At 37.6% G+C, this 19,202-nt stretch overlaps 2 protein-coding genes across 5 annotated transcripts in view; one reads left to right on the forward strand and one right to left on the reverse strand.

Moving 5' to 3' along the window:
* Positions 1-442: 442 nt before the first annotated feature.
* Positions 443-868, reverse strand: LOC309796702 (large ribosomal subunit protein eL22-like; the record flags this gene model as incomplete). Its single annotated transcript, XM_082609956.1, has 1 exon — positions 443-868. One exon carries the CDS (start codon positions 866-868, stop codon positions 482-484), a length of 387 nt encoding a protein of 128 aa, XP_082466082.1. The 3' UTR covers positions 443-481.
* A 1,006-nt stretch (positions 869-1,874) lies between these two features.
* The window catches only part of SLC25A14 (solute carrier family 25 member 14), a gene marked incomplete at its 5' end in the record, with an annotated part of 36,757 nt that continues 19,429 nt past the window's right edge, over positions 1,875-19,202 (forward strand). Inside the window, 7 exons of one of the 4 annotated variants that reach the window (XM_082609175.1) lie at positions 1,950-2,006; positions 2,137-2,386; positions 6,874-6,967; positions 8,935-9,082; positions 11,239-11,333; positions 11,816-11,859; positions 16,114-16,209. In XM_082609175.1, the coding sequence (XP_082465301.1) occupies positions 2,312-2,386; positions 6,874-6,967; positions 8,935-9,082; positions 11,239-11,333; positions 11,816-11,859; positions 16,114-16,209 (552 nt within the window). Of the gene's footprint in view, positions 2,007-2,136; positions 2,387-6,873; positions 6,968-8,934; positions 9,083-11,238; positions 11,334-11,815; positions 11,860-12,576; positions 12,663-16,113; positions 16,210-19,202 lie in introns of all 4 variants that reach the window. The other 3 variants (XM_082609173.1, XM_082609174.1, XM_082609172.1) reach the window with 3 other exon arrangements.

A 19,202-nucleotide genomic window follows, 5' to 3' on the forward strand; every position in this document is an offset into this window, starting at 1 on the left:
AGAAAATGAAAAGACAAATGCCCCAGAAGCCTGCATCTTATCGACACTGCCACTTTCCCAAAAAAAAGAACCTCAGAAACAAGTCACTGGATCTGCTTTCAGTGAATCAGGAGTTCCCACATTTGTATTCCTCCATCTTTGAGAAAAGTACCAGATGAAACTGACCCACCCCTTTTTGTGTAAAATAGTAACTAACTGAAATCACATCTCCACGCCCTCATCCACCTGTTCAATGTCAAACAGTAGCCAGTTCCCTTGAAGGAGACTTATACATTTTGGTATTTCTACCAAAAGAATTGAAATTTTCAAGCAGAAAAAAAAGTTTAATTACAAGTAAGTGAGTGGCAGCCCAAGTGAAGCCCTTTTACTATGATTTCCAATTTTCTGTTCAATCCACACTGCAGAGATACAAGGAAAGCCACCATTTTGTTTCCTAAATTTTATTTAAGAATTCATACAAAGTACTCCAGATAACTGAGTTTCAATCCTCATCTTCCTCCTCTTCTTCATCTTGATTAATCTGGAAGTAACGTAATTCGTAACTTTCTTTGCTGTTAGCAACTACGCGTAACCAATCACGGAGATTATTCTTCTTCAAATATTTTTTGGTGAGATATTTCAAATACCTTTTGGAAAAAGGCACCTCGGAAGTTACAGTGATCTTGCTTTTGCTTCTTTCGATTGTTACAACACCTCCTTCGAGATTCCCAGCTTTTCCATTCACTTTGATTCTTTCCTGAAGAAACTGCTCAAAATTGGCCGCATCCATGATTCCATCTTCTACAGGATGGGTACAGTCAAGAGTAAACTTCAGGACCTGCTTCTTTTTTTTGTCCCCCTTCACCACAAGCTTTTTCACTGGCGCCATCCCCGCAGCGGAGGCAGAAAAGCTGAATAGATTTTTAAGTGGGGGAAAAAAACCAAGATGTGAACTAAACTGAGAAAGATCCTTTTGGAACAAAGGTATTCCCAACATTTATTCATTTAACAAATAATTATTTAGGGCCACAGGCCTTGCATTGACTTACTTTTACTTATACTCAACGTCTAAACCATAGTATTTTGTATTCTTGCGTGATTACGGAACCTTCATGCGACAGGCTTAAAAACATAGCCCATTGGTTAACATAATCACCTATGGTGCTTTGAAGTTATTCCTTCTGGCTCCTGGGGTGGGGCTAGAGCCCGAAGCTGGTCACCAGGCCCTCTCATCATCTGCTGGCTGATTGTGAGGTGCAGATTAACTCGGATTCCCCCGTTAGTATTTCTACTCTTCATTTTCTTTATCTTGAACTTTTTATGGTCCCTTTTCTGCTTCTAACTTGCTCTTTCTCAACCATGTGCTTTGAGCACCTGGCGACCTCAGACCTGGTGCTGAGGTTATTTGCTTATTTGATCTTTATTTCTTCCCCCACCCTGTCCCACTCCTCCCCCCCCCGCCCCACTCCCCCCTAGCTCAGGCACCTCTCTAAATACCGCTCACTCCCTTTCCCTCATTTTCCCACTTTTGTTTTAAGCATTTGCCCTGCCCCCTCACTTTCCCTCCTTTTTGGTACTCTGCTCGCAGGCGCCCCGCTCCGCCCTTTCACTCTGCTGGCTCCGCCCCTCGTACCCCGCCCCTCCTTTCCCTAGTCCTTGTACGCGCGAGGTGGGTGGTGATGCGGTGACGGGGCGACATCTCTGCACCCACGTTAGCTGCAGAAGCTGTCAAATTTCTCACGTCTTAGCCTCCTCTCCCAGCACCTCCCTAAAGTCAGATTGCCCCGTCTGGGCCTTTGCGCCTGCAGCCTGCCCGACTCCCCCGTTAAGACCCTTGTCATTTCCGCCTCTTATTTCGCGCCTTCTCTTTTAGGCTTGGAGGGGGCGGAGTTGGAATGGCTGTACCACCGTTGCCGAGGCGACGACTTGGTTACTTCCGTTGGTACCAATACTTCCGGGTTGGCGTTGCAGTGGCGCTTCCGACTGTGGGAGCCTCGGCTTCCCAGTCGTCCGATGAGCTCGAGCAGGTGAGGGGGAGCTCCTGGGCTTCCAGGCTGGGGAGCGGGGCTGGGCCGCGCCAGGCCGCGCGGGGCCGGGCTGGCCTGGTTCCCGGCCTGGGAGGGGCTTAACGGTCCTTTGGTCTCTCTCTCCCCTCAGCTGAGTCCCTTCCCTGTCTTTCACTCTTCTGGCATCGGTGGTTTTACTTCTTCTTCGATTGAACCCTGCTTCCTCGACCCCCCAGGGAGGCCGCCTCCTTCAGGCGCCTCCCTTCTCTCCACGAACTCGCTCTGACAGCTGAGGAACTGGCAAGATCCTGCTACCCAGAGGGTGAATGGGTATCTTTCCTGGAATAATCCTAATTTTTCTAAGGGTGAAGTTTGCAACGGCGGCCGTGATTGTAAGCGGAGTAAGCAAACACCTCCATTGTATTAGTGTGACGGATGCTGTTGAAAGATGCTCCCCTTCAGTTTCTACCCCCTGCCACTCCTTGAGGTCAAGGCATTGAAGGCATCTATTAAAATGCAGTTCAGCTAACTAATTGGGATGACAGCCATTATTAACATGAATTAGTTTCTCAGACAGGGTAACAGGGACATTTGTAGTGTTCTGTCAGTGTTTCCTTGGTTTTTTCAGGCTGGGGATGCTTCAAGTCATCATGAACTCTTCCCTCGCCTTCATTCCCTACATCATCAAGTTCCTTTGTGTCTCTATTTTAGAAGTTTATCTCTAACCTCACTGCCAACAAACATCTTGTCTGCTTTACTTCACACCATCCTAAGCTAGTTTCCCTGCCTCTCCTGTTTGTAATCCACTGGTTGTCTGCAGCCCTAGTAGGCTAACTAAATGTGGTAGATTTCCTCAAGTCACTTCCCTATTCAAAAATTTACAGTATCCCTCCCACCCTGCCACACACACTTTGGTTTCAGGACTTTCAACTTAACCTGTTCCTTATCATACTTTTTGTCTGATATTGTTTCAGTCAGATAAAATAATTCTCTGTTCCAGTTAGATTGCACTCTTCCTTCTGAGAACAAACCATACTGATGCTTGCCTCCACATGCTGTGTTTTTCCCCACATTTGTATCTATCCATCCTGTTCTCCTCCCCGCACCCTCTCCTTACCTATACCTGTTGAGATTCTACCTGCCCTCTGTCAAGGCCCACTTTAAGTTCTCTCATCTCCATAAGTCTTTTCACGGATTGTCTCCTTTTCCATGCTTCTCCTGCTCTTATAGTTTGTGCTACATAGTTTGGCACTTATTTTTTTCTTTAATGAACTACTCTGATTTCTTCCACCAGTTTATAAGCTCTTGAAAGGCAAGAAATGTATTTCATACAACTTTTATCCCCATACCCATCTCCTTAATTATCCAGGAAACATAAATAATGTCCTGGCGTTAGAACATATGTTATGTGTGTGTGTTTGTTTTAAACATCACGTTTATACCCATAGCACATTTGGGCATTTAGTATGCCTTCAATAAACATTTGCTTGACTCTCCATTATTACCTCCTAAATCTGAGAATCTCTAACGCCTACTCTTCCTTAAAGGAGAAAGCAAGAATGGCACCTGCATTTTTCTGACCAGATCTTTGGAGTAGTGTAACAGGGTTATGCAATTTGTGTTCTAGATATTCTTCTCACTCTTTAGGCTATAAGATTTCCCTTAGTCAGACTTCAGAATACGTGTCTGCATTTTGAAGGCATTTTTCATTGGCTTCTTAACACGATAAAAACATTTAAGGTACTATATTTCTATTTCAACTCATATATGACTCTTTTACCCATATCTGGGGATAGCCCCCACAAGTCAAAATCATTTTTAGAGTGCTTGGGGTATTTTACACAAGTAATTCTCTGCAACAAAAGCCAGGGGAGAGAATTAGTAGGGAGAGAATCTCTGAGGATCAGCAATGTGTCATGTACAGTGTGTAGCATTGGTCAGGTCCAGTAAGTTAACTTTCAAATTTTCCCTGTAACCTTTTACATACAGGCTGTATACATGCATAAAGGACATCACACTGGAACCAACCAAGTATTTATCAATAATGGGTGTGTACCCAGTTCTGTGCCAGCTATTGTAGGGGTTATAAAAAGCATTGTGAGACATGGTGTCGGCCTTCAGGGATCTTACCTAGTTAAGAAAGAAAATAACATGGGCAACCAGAAGATAAACCTCATCCTAGTCATTATTTGTATGCCTGAGATTTAAGATATAGAAGGGATAAATGAAGGCTCAAAAGGGCATTATACAGCTGTGGAATAGGTATGACATAACATGCATGCATATATACAGCCTTATGTAAAAGGTTTTAGCTGACATTTGAATGATTCAGTAGTGTGATGTGGCCCCCACAAAAGTGACTGCAATTTTCAGCTGTAGTAATTGAAGTGTAATATAGAGAATGACAAAAATGAGCACAAAGTAGGGTAGCCAGTCTTATTTTGCCAAATAAGAACACTAAACAGTATCAGCTACCAACTACTAATACATTTCATACAAGAGAGGTGATTTTAAAAAAATGCTCCAGGAGTAGGAAGAACATGATCTTCTAATAGTCCTTTACATTAAATACATTTAGCTGAAGAAAAAGGCACTAGGTGCCCTTATTTTCTTTAGTTCAACCCAGAATCGTGAACATTTTCATTAAAGAACCACTGGGCTAACGGACCTGAGATTGTGACTGGTCTTTCTGGCCCCTGCTGTGGCTTTGCCCCCTGCCTTTAATTGATTTATTATTGTTCCCTGAACCCTGAGCACATCTTCTTTATTAAAAGGCTGGGTAGCAGGTAGTCAAGACAGGCTTCTTCTGTGATGAAAAGAGTTGAAAGAAGTTATAAAGAGAAAGTGTTGGAGACAAGTATAGCAGCCATTTGAAATGTTTGACTGTTTTGGGCAATCTCTAAATTGGTGAATGGAAAGGGCATTCCCCCTTGCCCCAACTTAAGAGAAGGGATATGCCATGGTCCTTGCTTTTCCATGCCTACCCTCTCATCATTTGTGTCATGTTTTACTATCAATTGTAATCTTAAAATATGGGCATAGCTGAAAATGTTCATAAGGTAGTATTTAGTACCCAAGACTTATCTCAAGCTGCAACTGATAATTGAATTGCTTATTCCTACTTTGCTTTTTAGAGTTATTTTCAACAGTTTTCCTCCAAAAGAGTTGTCTATTGCAGACTCTGTCAGATGGATTGGCTGATCATACTATGTTTGAAAGGAAGTTTCCATAATTATTTCTGTGGCCTCTAAAACATTTGTCTGCATGTTAGCTATCCTCTCTGGAAAATTGTTCTTCTGTGCTTAGTTACAGAGAATTCCTTATGTGGAAACAAAACAAAACCTTGTCTCCCCTAAAAAGAGACTGTGATTCAATGGTGCTAACCCCAGATTGGGCAGTAGGGGAGGTGGGCAGTAAGTATTATCTGTTAAAATGTATATTTGAGTACTTAACTATTCAAAAGTGTAATAATGATAATAGTTAATAGTTGAACTAGGTGCCGGGTACTTTTCTAAGTGTTTTACATACATTATTTAATTTTCACAACAACCCTATAATATAGTATTTATTATTATTCCCATTTTACAGTTCAGAAAACTCAGGCACACAGTGGTTAAATAACTTGCCCAAGGTCACAGAACTAATAAGTGGTGATGTCAGGATTTAAACCCAGGCAAGTCTGACTTTAGAGTCTTCATTCCTGACTGTTAAACCACTTGAAGTTGCTTTTGAAATTCACTAGTATGCATACCATGAAGATCTGAAAAAGGAATATTTAAAAGAAATCTGAGAATCCATCCTCAGGAAATAGATTGCTTCCAGCTGGACCAGGATTTAGTAGACAATGCCTAGAGTAGTAGTTCTTAAAGCGTGGAAGTATCAGCATTTGCAAATTTGCAAATTCTCACGCCAGACCCAGACCACCAATCAAAAACTCTGAGGGTAAAGCCCAGCAGTCAATGTTTTAATCTGCCTTCTAGATGATTCTGGTGCACATTGAAATTTGAAAACCACTGATTTAGAAGGCAGAACTGTGGAAAAAATAAAATCCAAGAGAGAAATAGCTAGGAGTGGCTGGAAAAAAAGGCTGAAAATATTGAGGGTGACAGGTCTAATGGGGGCAGGATGGGGAAGGAGGTGAGTGGGATGGGGAGTAGTATGCATTGTTAAAGAACCCAAACATCAAAGAAAAACAATATTTGTATATATGTGCTTTAAAAGGCCAGGGAAAAGGCGATTCACTAATGGATGTATGTTAAATGTCAGAGAGAGGAGAGACATCATCCGTATTGCTGCCATTCCTCAGGGAACCAGAAGGAAGGTGAAAATGTGCTTAACTTACGCTGGGCCTAGTGGGGGGAGGTTGTGTGTAGCTGGAAAGTAGCTAGATGAAATAAAACCCTAAAATTTAGTGGAGAGATGAGAGAACTAAGAATATGAGAGGGTAGTGGTGTCAGTCTGCCTTGCACCTGAATCAAGCTAACTGAATACCATGAACTGCTTTTATGAGATGCCTCAGCCTATATAATTTAAAGTCCAGGCTCCTTCACTTGTAATTGTCTAGTTGTATGTCTAAATTGGGTGTGCTGGATGGAATGAAACCTCTTCTTTGGGTGGGGATGGGAATAACATTAAAGAAACTAGAGAACGTGAAGGGCACAGGTTGATATTTGAGTGAATCGCACACTTACCTCTACAGAATGGCAGTAAAGAACGCATTCATGATCATCACATAAAACAGGAGCCTTCATTTTTTGTCATTCCACTTGGTAGGGTTTTTTCTCTACATTTGTTTTATTTGCAAATTTTGTTGATATAAATTATGTGATCATACACTAACAGATGCTCCTCACTCTTGTGCCTTGTTCTGATTTGTGTTTATTTTTAGCACCAGGAAAGTGCCACTGTAAGCCATGAGATGTCTGGTCTGAATTGGAAACCCTTCGTATATGGCGGCCTTGCCTCTATTGTTGCTGAGTTTGGTAAGAATGTGAAAACTGAGAAACCTGCTCCTTAGGGTATTGATATGGTAGCGTTATTTTTGGTAAAAACTAGAGAAGAAGCAAAAAGAAGCTTGCCCTATTTTTTAAAAAAATTTATCATAAGAAAGTAATGTACTTTAAAAAATATTTATTTATTTATTTATTTGGCTGCACTGGGCCTTCGTTGGAGCACGCAGGACCTTCGTTGCCACGTGCTGGATCTTTGTGTGGCATGTGGGATCTTTAGTTGTGGCATGCAGGATCTTTTAGTTGCAGCATGCAGGATCTAGTTCCCTGACCAGGGCTCGAACCTGGGCCCCCTGCATTGGGAGCACAGAGTCTCAACCACTGGACCATCAGGGAAGTCCCGCCCTATTTGTTTTAAAAACTGTTGTCTCAAAGCTATCAAGTAATATTTTCTTTATATATGGAATCTAAAAAGAAAATGGTTCTGATGAACCTAGGGGCAGGACAGGAATAAAGACGTAGATGTAGAGAATGGACTTAGGGACACGGGGAAGGGGAAGTGTAAGCTGGGACGAAGTGAGAGAGTGGCATGGACATATATACACTACCAAATGTCAAATAGATAGCTAGTAGGAAGCAGCCTCAGAGCACAGGGAGATCAGCTCGGTGCTTTGTGACCACCTAGAGGGGTAGGATAGGGAGGGCGGAAGGGAGATGCAAGAAGGGGGAGATATGGGGATATATGTATACATAGAGCTGATTCACTTTGTTATACAGCAGAAACTAACACACTGTTGTAAAGCAATTATACTCCAATAAAGATGTTAAAAAAAAAGATGTACACCTTAAAAAAAAAGTACTACAAACGTTATGGCAAGTGAAGTTAAGAAAAGTCAATTTTAGGAAGCTGTTTTGATAGTTTAATTATTTGTTAATTTGCTAGGCTTAAGAAACACATGAAAATATAGAGGGAGTTAGATAAGATAGGGGTTTCTGTTATAGTCTTATACAAGTGGCCTTTCTTTGTGCTCAGTTGTTTATAAATTTCTTAGTAAGTATTCAGATTTCCGTTTTCAAACCTCTTTCCCATTTTAGAAGATTGACCAAGATCAAACCAGATTCTTCTCTATTTGATTTTAATTTTGAAATACTTTTACATTGTGTTTTTTCATCTTCCAAATTTTTTTTTTCTAAACTGTTCATAAGTGACCCCAACCCAATAGTTTTTATTGACTTTCTTGGCATATTGTCTGGTGTTATGATATCATGGTCATCAGTGACCAGAGCTGCATAAACATCTTGTTAGTTTTAGATCTTGAAATAGTCCTTGAAGTATATTTTGCCAATGTAATGACCACTTCTCTGTGTTGATATAATAAGAGAAAGAAGTTTGGTTAAAGAAATTTTCCCACTAAGCACTGTGCTTGTGTTAGTCCTGAATTACCTAAGGAACCCAGATGAGTAGGCCAAATAGGACTTTGCCATTATCTTTCATAATACTAGAAAACTATTTCTCATAGACAGGTAAAAGAAAAAACCCACAAAACTTTGTAATAGTATTTAAGAGTATGTGGAGCAGCAATCCCATGCTTTCCTATTTTCTTGGTGAAGATTTGGGGAGATTTTATGAGGGAGAAGTAGGGAGACTTGAGGTGGGAGCGGGGCAGAAGGAAGAGACAGATAAATGCCAGATTGTATGTTAACAGATGAAATTAAAACATTTAAGTATTTTGCATTTATAGTGTATTAGAACTATCCTAAAGCACTTTATTATATCACAGTTTCAGTTATACTGTGGGTCAAATCCTGCTGCCTAGATATAGTACATTTCACTTTATCACATACAACTCTTGTCCTCTGATAGTGATATTTAAGTAGAGACCTAGGTGTTAGAAGAAGAACTTTGTCTTATGTTTTAAAAATTACCACTGGCTTAAATTCATCCAAAATTTAACTGTGATTCTTTGGGAAAACTTATAAATGAGTGTGTTCCTTCACAGGAACTTTCCCTGTGGACCTGACCAAAACGCGACTTCAAGTCCAAGGCCAAAGTATTGATGTCCGCTTCAAAGAGATAAAATACCGAGGAATGTTTCATGCCTTGTTCCGAATCTATAAGGAAGAAGGTGTATTGGCTCTGTATTCAGGGTGAGACTGGACTCTTTCCTTACGTCACAAATAGAAAGACTTTTTTGAGAAGCCATGTATTTCAGCTGTCTGGTTGTTTGTGCCCTTTATATTCACCATTTCAACTTATAATTCAATGTTGATGTGCCAGTTTATATTTCACTTGCTTGTAAATCTTGAGCTTTGGATTTTGTGTTCATTTGGCTATAAGCGATACATTTTAAAATGGATATCTCATTGCAGCATTGGCTTTTTCCTGTTTTCCTGAGAGTCATCCATAGCCACCGTGAATAGCGGCACCAATTCGCAGTATATATTTCTGTGATAATCTTCCTGAGTTGCCAAATATTGACTTGTAAAAAAATGTTTCCTCTTTAAAGAAATACTATTCTGGCAGTTTAAATAGAAAATGCAAAATGAAAGAGCGGGAGACCCATCATTTTTTGGGGGGCGTCATCTTTTGGTTATTCATAAGTCGGTGGTTTATTGTCCAGTGTGTTGTTTATCTGCTGCCAATTTACTAGTCAACTCCTGCATCTAGGGTACCAGTTTATTGCTCAGAGAATGGATATCAGTTTTATTATTAACTTATGTTAGACTTAATTTCAAAGATAGTTTACTTGGGGGAAAAAATCAAGTTTTACATCCTTAAGCAAGTGAATCATGGATCATCTGTTTCACCTTGTTCTTTTATCGGCACAGATGATCACAAGATTATTTTTTTCAGATAGCAAGCAATAAAGTCAGAAATATGCATGTTTTGTCATCATTTTAAAATCTTAACCGTTTGAGCTGCTGCTGTCTTTCTATTTATAACTGCTAAAGTATAGTTCTGCAGTTTGGAAGAATCTCAAAGGAGGTATGAGTGAGAATGTCTCCAGTTTATAAGCAGAACTTAAATAGGGTGAAATCTTGGCTCTGGTACCTCCTTGATAGGTTGAAGATATATCTGCATCTGCTAGGAAGTAAGGTTGATTTTAAAAAAAATCTATGAAGTGGGTAATGGTGTATACTTTTTCTACATTACTGGATTCAATATGCTGATATTTTGTTAAGGATTTTTGCATCTAAGTTCATGAGAGATATTGGCTTGTAGTTAGTTTTCCTTTTCTGTACTGTTTTTTTGGTTTTGTTAACAGGGTAATACTAGCTTCATAAAATGAGTTGGGAAGAGTTCCCTCTTCTGTTTTCTGGAAGAAAGATTGGCATTCATTTATTAAATATTTGGTAGAACTCCCCAGTGAAATGATCTGGGTGGGCCTGGAGAGTTCCTTTTTGGGAACTTTTAAATTATAAATTAAAAAATTTTAATGATTATGAGATTATTCAGATTATCTATTTCATCTTGATTGAATTTTGGTAGTTTGTAGTTTGTGATGAATTAGTCCATTTCTTCTAAGTTGTTGAATTTATGGGCATAAGGTTGTTTATAGTATTCCTTTATTATTCTTTTAATGACTGCAGAATTGTAGTGCTATTCCCCGTTTCATTCCTGTTGGTGACATTTCTCTTTTTACTACTGGGACCCTTGCTAGAGGTTTATTAGTTTTATTGATTTTTTCAAAATAACTTTTTGTTTCATTGATTTTTTTTTATTTTCCTGTTTTCAAGTTTATTAATTTATGCTCTTTATTATTTACTTCCTTCTGCTCGCTTTGGGTTCATTTTGCTCTTTTTTTTCTAGTTTCTTGAGGGTAGCAACTTAGATTATTGATTTTGAGACTTTCCCTCTTTTCTAATGTAAGCATTTTGTGCTATAAATTTCTCTCTCAGCACTGCTTTAGTTGCATCCCACATATTTTAATAGGTTGAATTTTCATTTTCATTCAATTCTATGTATTTAAAAAATACACCCATGTCACCCATGGATTGTTTAGAAGTATCATTTAATTACCAAGTGTTTGTGGATTTTCCTTATTGATTTCCAGCTTAACTCCATTATGGTCAGAGAACATATTCTATATGATTTCAATTATTTTAAATTTTTTGAGGTTTGTTTCATGACCTAGATGTGCTCTCTTGATGAATGTTCCATGGGTGCTTGAAAAAAATGCGTATTTTGCTGTTTTTATGGAATGAGGGGGGTGATGGAAGTGAGTAGGCTGTCTAGATATGTATAATCTGTGAGTGCATGTTAAGTATAACTGACTTTCTTTTTCTTTCCTTCTTTCTGGCAGAATCGCTCCTGCTTTACTAAGACAGGCATCATATGGCACCATTAAAATTGGCATTTACCAGAGCTTGAAGAGATTATTTGTAGAACGTTTAGAAGGTCAGTATAAGACTCCTCATTCTCTTTTAAAGTAACACTCAGAGGGATTGTTGAAATCATGCTTAATGAGAAGTGTTCATCACAGGGTGCCTGAGAATGGGTAGCAGTCATATCAAGGACAAAATAAGCTTGTACTGATTTGGGATTAATCCTTGCAGAGGTGATGTATAGGTTAGAGGGACCTGCTCTTCAAGTTTGTCCCTTTTCCTATCAAACGAACAAAAAAAGGCTTCTGGTCATCATAGAGAGAACATGGAGCAAACTTGTTCAGAAAATTAATGCTGTCCTCATCTGCAAGAGAACTTCAACTATAAGGAATCCTCTAGGTGTGGGTTTTGATAAGCTTTGGTCAGGTAGAGTAGTTTTATATATATACAAAATATGGCCACCTTAACCCACATTCAGCATTACCATATGTCTCTCTATTTGCTGTTGTAGCTTTTTCAGCTGGATACTATACTAAAATGGTTATTTTACTACAGGCCTGAGGCTGTTGCATAGTTGGGGACAGCTGGAGAGCTTTTCGGTTAGTAATGTCCTTTGAATTGCTTTATTGTCTAAGTCAACTTTTTCTGGAGCCTCTTCTTTGAGGATCCTGAAGGATTCTAGTCCTAAAATAATTTCCTTTCACAGATTCTTCACTTGGGTTTACCTAGTTTTTAACTTGTAGGCTCGCTATTGTGAGGAGGCGTGGTGAAGATTGAATTTTGGTTTCTTTGTTCTTTTTTTGCTGAGAGGATTTAGTTCCAAATGACTAGTTTTTCACATTTAACTACAGAAATCTTCTGTCAATAAATAGAGGCTAATAGATAATATGGTCAATTAAAATTAATATTTAGGTATTTTTTTCCTATTAGACATAAGATTTTATCCTTTAACATTCGGTTCCTGAGTCTTTAGAGTTGATGATTCTCCAGAAAAAGATTTAAATTTTTTTTCTTTAGATGTTTGAAATGATTGAAGGAGAAATAGCACATTCTGAATTTATATGGAATATTGGCAGTTATACAGAATAATAGGATATATTCCAGTGTGTTTTAGAAATATTTATTTTAATTTTATATGTTTCAGTACTTATTTGGAACCTAGAAATATTTGAGTTTCTTTATTTTCATAAGCTTTGTGGTTCATTTCTGTAGTCAGTTCTCTGACATGGTTCCCTTTCTCTGATAGCTCAGCACTCTGTTCTCAGAAACTGGTGCCTCTTACAAGCAGACCTTTCTTTTTTTTTTCATTTTTACAGATGAAACTCTTTTAATTAATATGATATGTGGGGTAGTGTCAGGAGTGATATCTTCCACTATAGCCAATCCCACCGATGTGCTAAAGGTAAGAGAAGTCTGGCAGCGTTGGATGTATGCAGTGTGACATGAAAAGAGCATGAGCTTTGAGTCAGATTTGGGCTCAGATCCCCACTCTGTCACTTGCCAGCTGTAAAACCTTGGGCAAATCACTTAACTGCTTTAAGCCTCAGTTTCCTCATTTGTAAAATGAAGATAATTCAGTATGTATTGCATAGGGTTGTTAAGGATTAAAGATAATATATGTAAACTGTTTATCATTGTACTTGGTAGGTAGTTGATGCTTAATAAATAGTAGTCAATTTATTGTGATGTGCATTAATCCACTGGTCTTCAAACTAGAGTATGCAAACCTTTATAGGTTCTTTCCAAGGGGGCTATGCAATTTTAAGGGAATCAATTTCCAGATCCCTTACTTTCTTTGTACCCTTCTCAAAAACTGATCTGAAAATGAGCTTGTGTTTAGAACAGCCCTTGCCCCACTTTATAAAAGAAAGGCACATTCCCCCACCCATTCCAAATCATAGTATGGTATATTGACCTGTGGTGTAACCTGGAGTATCAGACAGAGGGATAAATTGAAATACAGTTTTTAGAGAAGCCTCCTTTAATAACTAATTGAAATACCGTAAATCTATAATGTCGCTATCTTTTCCTGTCTTATCCATATTTCTATTAAGGATGAGATTTGGCTTTAAAATGATGTATTTTGGCCTATTAGAGATATTCTGAATTCAGAACCAGAACAGTATAGGTTAGTGGTGCTGAGTTTTTTACAACGTAATTGAATTTCTTACAGATTTTATCAAAATTCAGAATGAAACATTTATTTAATAATATCAATAATATCAATCTATATCTTATTTAATCTAATAATCTAACTTAATCTAATAATAGCAATCTGCATCTTATTTTTGAGATAAAATGGTTAACATTTTTTACTTATTAACTCATTTAAACTTATGATAATTAAATATATGATTAAAATGTGTAAGAGGATCCCAAGTCTTTAAAAATCATTTTAGGGGGAATGTGAGAAAGAAAAAGTAAGAGAAAGTATGTTTTATTTATTTGAAACCACAGGTGGCTAGGTTGGTGGAGGGGAGATCTATTGTGATTCAGAGTTTTGAGAGAGTGACTTGAAAAACAACACACATGAAAGAAACTAGTGGTGGTTGATGAAGAAATGATATGAAATGATATTTCTGGGTTAAATTGAGAGTACTTTAGCTGCAGAATTTTTATATCACTTTAGATTTACAGAACAAGTATTTTGAAGATAATTGACTATATCCTAAAACTCTAAATTATTTGCAATATACTTACACTGGTTAGAATGTGCTTTTCAAGAACAATAATATTTAATTCCCTAAAACTTCCTTTGTTATCCATCAGGATCCTAAACTTAATCATATAAGTGATTCACTTCAATTTCCTGTTGCTCTGACCAGTCTGGTACAATTACAACCATTGACCAATGCTACAATCTCCCTTTTCCTTTCATATCCTTAGGTAGGGCTGAGTGGTGAGTGGTGCTGGGACGTGGAGGGTCGGGGGTAGTCACAGTCCTATATAGGAGTTATAATCACAGTTGGGCTGTTTAATCCTTTCATTTATCCTTGAATAGATCTTTCTCTGAACTACGTGCCGCTTCCTTGCCTTTGTGTATGTAGTTCTCTTTTTGCCTGCAATGCCTTTTCCCCCTTTCCTCATGAATTTATCCTTGAAGACAGCTCAGGAACAGGGCCAAGACTAGGACAAGGGAGATACTCCCCTTGGGTGCAAAATGTAAGGGTGTGCCAAAATACTCAATAATCAAGAGAAATAACATTTTTATGCAATATTTTTCAAAAATTAAAATGAATGTGAAAAATTCATGATGAACAAAATAGCAATATTTTGTACAATCCATCTCACTCACTGTAATCCCGCCCTGTTGGATCCTGTCTTTAATTACAGTTTTGATACTTGGTTCATCTTGGGTTTTTGTGCATTAATTTTGATTTTTAAAAATATCACATTAAGATATTATTTATCTGGATTACTGAGGTTTTTTACATCCCCCCCACTACATTTTGTGCCTGAGGAAAGTGCCACACTTGCCTCACCCTCATCACAGCCCTCAGGAATCACCTGCATAAAGAAGTCTTCTACTTATCATAGGATATTTGTGGTTTCAATTTGTCTTTGTGACAGTTTCTATTCCATTTTTTTTTTTCTGTATGCGGGCCTCTCACTGTTGTGGCCTCTCCCATTGCGGAGCACAGGCTCCGGACGCACAGGCTCAGCGGCCATGGCTCACAGGCCCAGCCGCTCCGCGGCATGTGGGATCTTCCCGGACCGGGGCACGAACCCGTGTCCCCTGCATCAGCAGGCGGACTCTCAACCACTGCACCACCAGGGAAGCCCTCTGTTCCATTTTAATTTGGTTTAGGTTTTATTTCAAAACTCTTAGTAGTAGCAGTTGACTTTCCGCATAAAAACATGCTGCTGTAACATGATTTACCAAGAGCCATTTATTAAAACCTAGAGTTGTGCTTCATGAAAATCAGGCCTACATTTGGGCCACTAGTACTTAGTGACTGACTACTATGATCTATATGTGCAGTCGGTGGGAAATTGTACCAAATCTTTTACATGGCCTTTTAATGCTGTATCTCCTTTCTTGTGCCTCTCAAAAGCTACTTTGCAGAATACAGTATCATGCTTTTTACAAGTAAAACTCAATTTAAGGTCTTGTAAGCATTAAATTATATTTTTAAACTTTTTTTCTGCTTTTTATACTTCAATAAGCAATGCATGTTCAATGTAGTAAAAAGTGGAAGGCAGAAAAAACCACAAAAGAGAAAAATGCCCACTTGGAGCTTCATCACTTAGACATAAGCCACTGTCAACATTTGGGTGTGTATGTTCAGTCAGTCTCTTTGTTGAACATATGGATTTTTAAGTCTACCTGTTTTTGATAAAAATGATATACCATACATACTGCTTTGCAACCTGCTTTTTCTATTTAGCAATTAATTTTTGACATTTTCCAATATCCACAAATATTATTCTACAATAAAATTTTATGGCTGCATAGTATTCCCTTAAATGGATGTATCATAGTTTATGCAACTAATCCTTTGTTGTTATTTTTGGACCTATAGGTTGTTTATAGTTTTTCACTAAACTAGTCATAGTTTAAATGGATTCTTTTCTACCCCTACAGAGTACTCATTCTTTCTTTTCCCCAAATTTTCTTCCAACTCCAGAAATGACGGACTTAGTATGAGGAATGTGAGGCTGATAAAAATCGTCTTTATAAAATATACTTTGACACAAATTACATTCTTTCTATATGTAGCTTAAATCATTAATTTCATCATAATAGTAAGCTGATTTTTAATTCCCAAATACTGTTTTCTTCATTTTAAATGAGTGAAACATCTCATTTTGGTTCTCTGTCAAAATAAAATGTTCACCTCTTCCGATTTTAGATTCGAATGCAGGCTCAGGGAAGCTTGTTCCAAGGCAGCATGATTGGCAGCTTCATTGATATATACCAACAAGAAGGTACCAGGGGTCTGTGGAGGGTGAGTACTCTTTTCTTGGTATTATTCTTTACACAGTTGCTAGAATTTGCAAAGATTACCTTTTATATAAAGCCATAAAATTGTGAATTGTCACCTTATACTATGTAAGATTCTTGGTAACCTAAAAAATAAGGTAAGAAGCTCCTTATCAGCTATGAAAGGACCAAAACTTATCAGTCGTCTTTATTTCTGCTTAATGTTTGGGGATTGTATGTGTGAGAGAAGTTATATTGTTTGAGATAGCCATTTTGGTTTGTTCAAATTCACAGTGAGTTTAATTTTTCAATATATATTTTTGCCAGTTTTGTATTAACACAGCAATGTATGTTTATAGTAGTCTCTGTAGTGCTTATGATCAAAAGTTATTGCCTAAAACAACTTTTTTAACATTATAAAAGGTAAAAGATGTACTATAAAATGTTGAGAAAGTATATAAAAGATAAAAATGTCCAGTAGTCCCACTAGCTAGAGATATCACTGTTAACATTTTGTCGTATTATCTTCCAGTCTTCTATCTATACTTTTTAAAATATTTTTGTTCCTGTAATTTTTATCCAGTTTTAATCACTTAGTTTCATAATATTAAATAAGACTACTAGTAGTAGAGAGTAGAATGGGAAATCCGTTAATAGACTCTTAAAAGAGAGAGCTTTGCTTTTATTATTTCTTTATAATTTTCCCTAACTACTTACTATAAAAATTTTCAAACTCACAGACAAGTTGGAAGAACAGAACAATGAACACCTACATAGCTGGATTAAATGACTCAAAGTTTGGCCCTATTTGCTTTATCTACTTATGTATATACACACATGCACACACATACCCGTACACACACACACACACACACGTGCACACTCTCTTTTTTTGTTTGTTTAAATATCTAATGAGTCTCTCTCTTTCCTTTTTTTCCTAAACTATTTGAAAGGAAGTTGCAGACATCGTGTTACTCCCCTAAGTACTTCATTACGCATCTCCTAAGAATAAGGACATTCTCCTACATAATACCAATACCATTGTCACACGTAAGAAAATTAATAAGTCCCTAATATCTAATACCTAGTCCATATTCAAATTTCCTTTATTGATGAGGTTAGGTCAGTTTTCTTATATAAAATGTTTCCTTGCATTTCCCCTGTATTTCCTGTAAGCTAGAAGTTAGATCTGTTGGCTTGATTAGATGCATGTTAAACATTTCTGGTAACAGAACTTCATAGATGACACTATTTCATATGCATCACAGCAAGAGACACAAAATGTTAGTTTGTCCCAAAATTGGTGGTGCCAAGTTCGTTTACTTGTTAAGATGATGCCTACCAGGTCTTATCATAGTAAAAGATACGTTTTTTTCCCCTTTTGCAATTAGCAAGTAATTTGTAGGGTAATATTCTAACAACGTGCATATATCCTATTACTTAATGACCTTTCACCAAATGATCTTAGCATCTGTTAATGATCCTTGCCGTTTGCTTTTTGATAAAAAGCACTTGGAGGTACACTTTCTTTTCCTTGTTCTTTCTTTCTTTCTTTCTTTTTTTTTTTTTGCCACACTGCACGGCATGCGGGATCTTAGTTCCCTGACCAGGGATTGAACCCGCAACTCTGCAGTGGAAGTGTGGAGTCTTAACCACTGGACCGCCAGGGAAGTCCCAAGGTACACTTTCTTGATTAGCCTAATTTAAAACCAGAAAATGGAACTAGCTAGAACTTTTTTCACAAACTAAGGCTAAGGAAAAGACAAAGACAGAACAATAAATAGAATTGGAGATTTTGTCAGGGGAACATAGCTACTTTGTTTTTAATTAAAATAATCTTTTAATTGTGTTAAAATACATATAAAATATCACATTTTTATACAACCAGTCTCCAGAATTCTTTTCATCCTGCGAAACTGGAACTCTGTACCCATTAAACAACAACTCCGCATTTCCTCTTCCCCTAGCCACCAACCTTTTATTATCTCTCTATGAATTTGATGGTTCTGGGTACCTCATATAAGTGGAATCATACACTGTTTGTCTTTTTATTACTGGCTTATTTCACTTAGCATAATGCCCTCAAGGTTCATTCATGTTGTCACATGTGTCAGAATTTCCTTTTTAAGGCTGAATAATATTCCATTATATGCGTATACTACATTTTGTTAATCCATTCATACATTAATGGGCATTTAGTTTGTTTCTATATCTTGGCTCTTGTGAATAATGCTGCTGTGAACATGGATGTGCAGATACCTCTTCAAGACTGATGTCAATTCTTTTGTGTATATACCCAAAAGTAGGATTGCTGGATTGTATGGTAATTCTATGTTTAATTTTTTGAGGAACTGAACATAGCTACTTTTATGATCCAGGCTATTTACTTCATCCAGGCATGTAAGGAGAATTGAAGTATATTGTGTTATGTATTCTTTTGACACAGGCATGTATTATTTACATATTAAAACATGGGAATCTTTTTTTCATTTCAACAAGAAAATATGTTTACATTTTTCTTCAAACACGTGTCTGTATTTTGTTTTCCTGCTTTGATTATAACATGGGTACTGGAAACATTTCACTTTCACTGGAAACATTTCACTTTCTTCCAAACTCCATTGTAAGAAATAACAACAGGAGTACAGTAATAAAGAGTAACTGGCACTTAGGTCAGAGTTGGACAGACAGTAGAGTAGTGAACTGGAGAGCACTTGCCCTGTTCATTGCTGTCATGCACCATGTGAGTCCAGTGTGGCCAAATTTTCTGGGCTTTCAAGAGAAGCTGGAAATTTGCATTCCTGTGTGAAATATCCATTTCTGTGGTTTTGTTTTTGTTTTTGTTTTATGTTGAAAGCTAATTCAGCCTTCTAAGAAACACTGTGTAGGCCACACAAAACATGTCTGTGACCTGAATTCAGCCCGTGGGGCCTTACGGTTCACCAAATTAGTCTTCTTTTTTTTTTTTAATTTATATATTTTTTTATTAGTTTCTGCTTTATAACAAAGTGAATCAGT

This window comes from Mesoplodon mirus, assembly GCF_964341445.2.
Source record: "Mesoplodon mirus genome assembly, chromosome: X".
Classification (NCBI taxonomy): Eukaryota; Metazoa; Chordata; class Mammalia; order Artiodactyla; family Ziphiidae; genus Mesoplodon; species Mesoplodon mirus.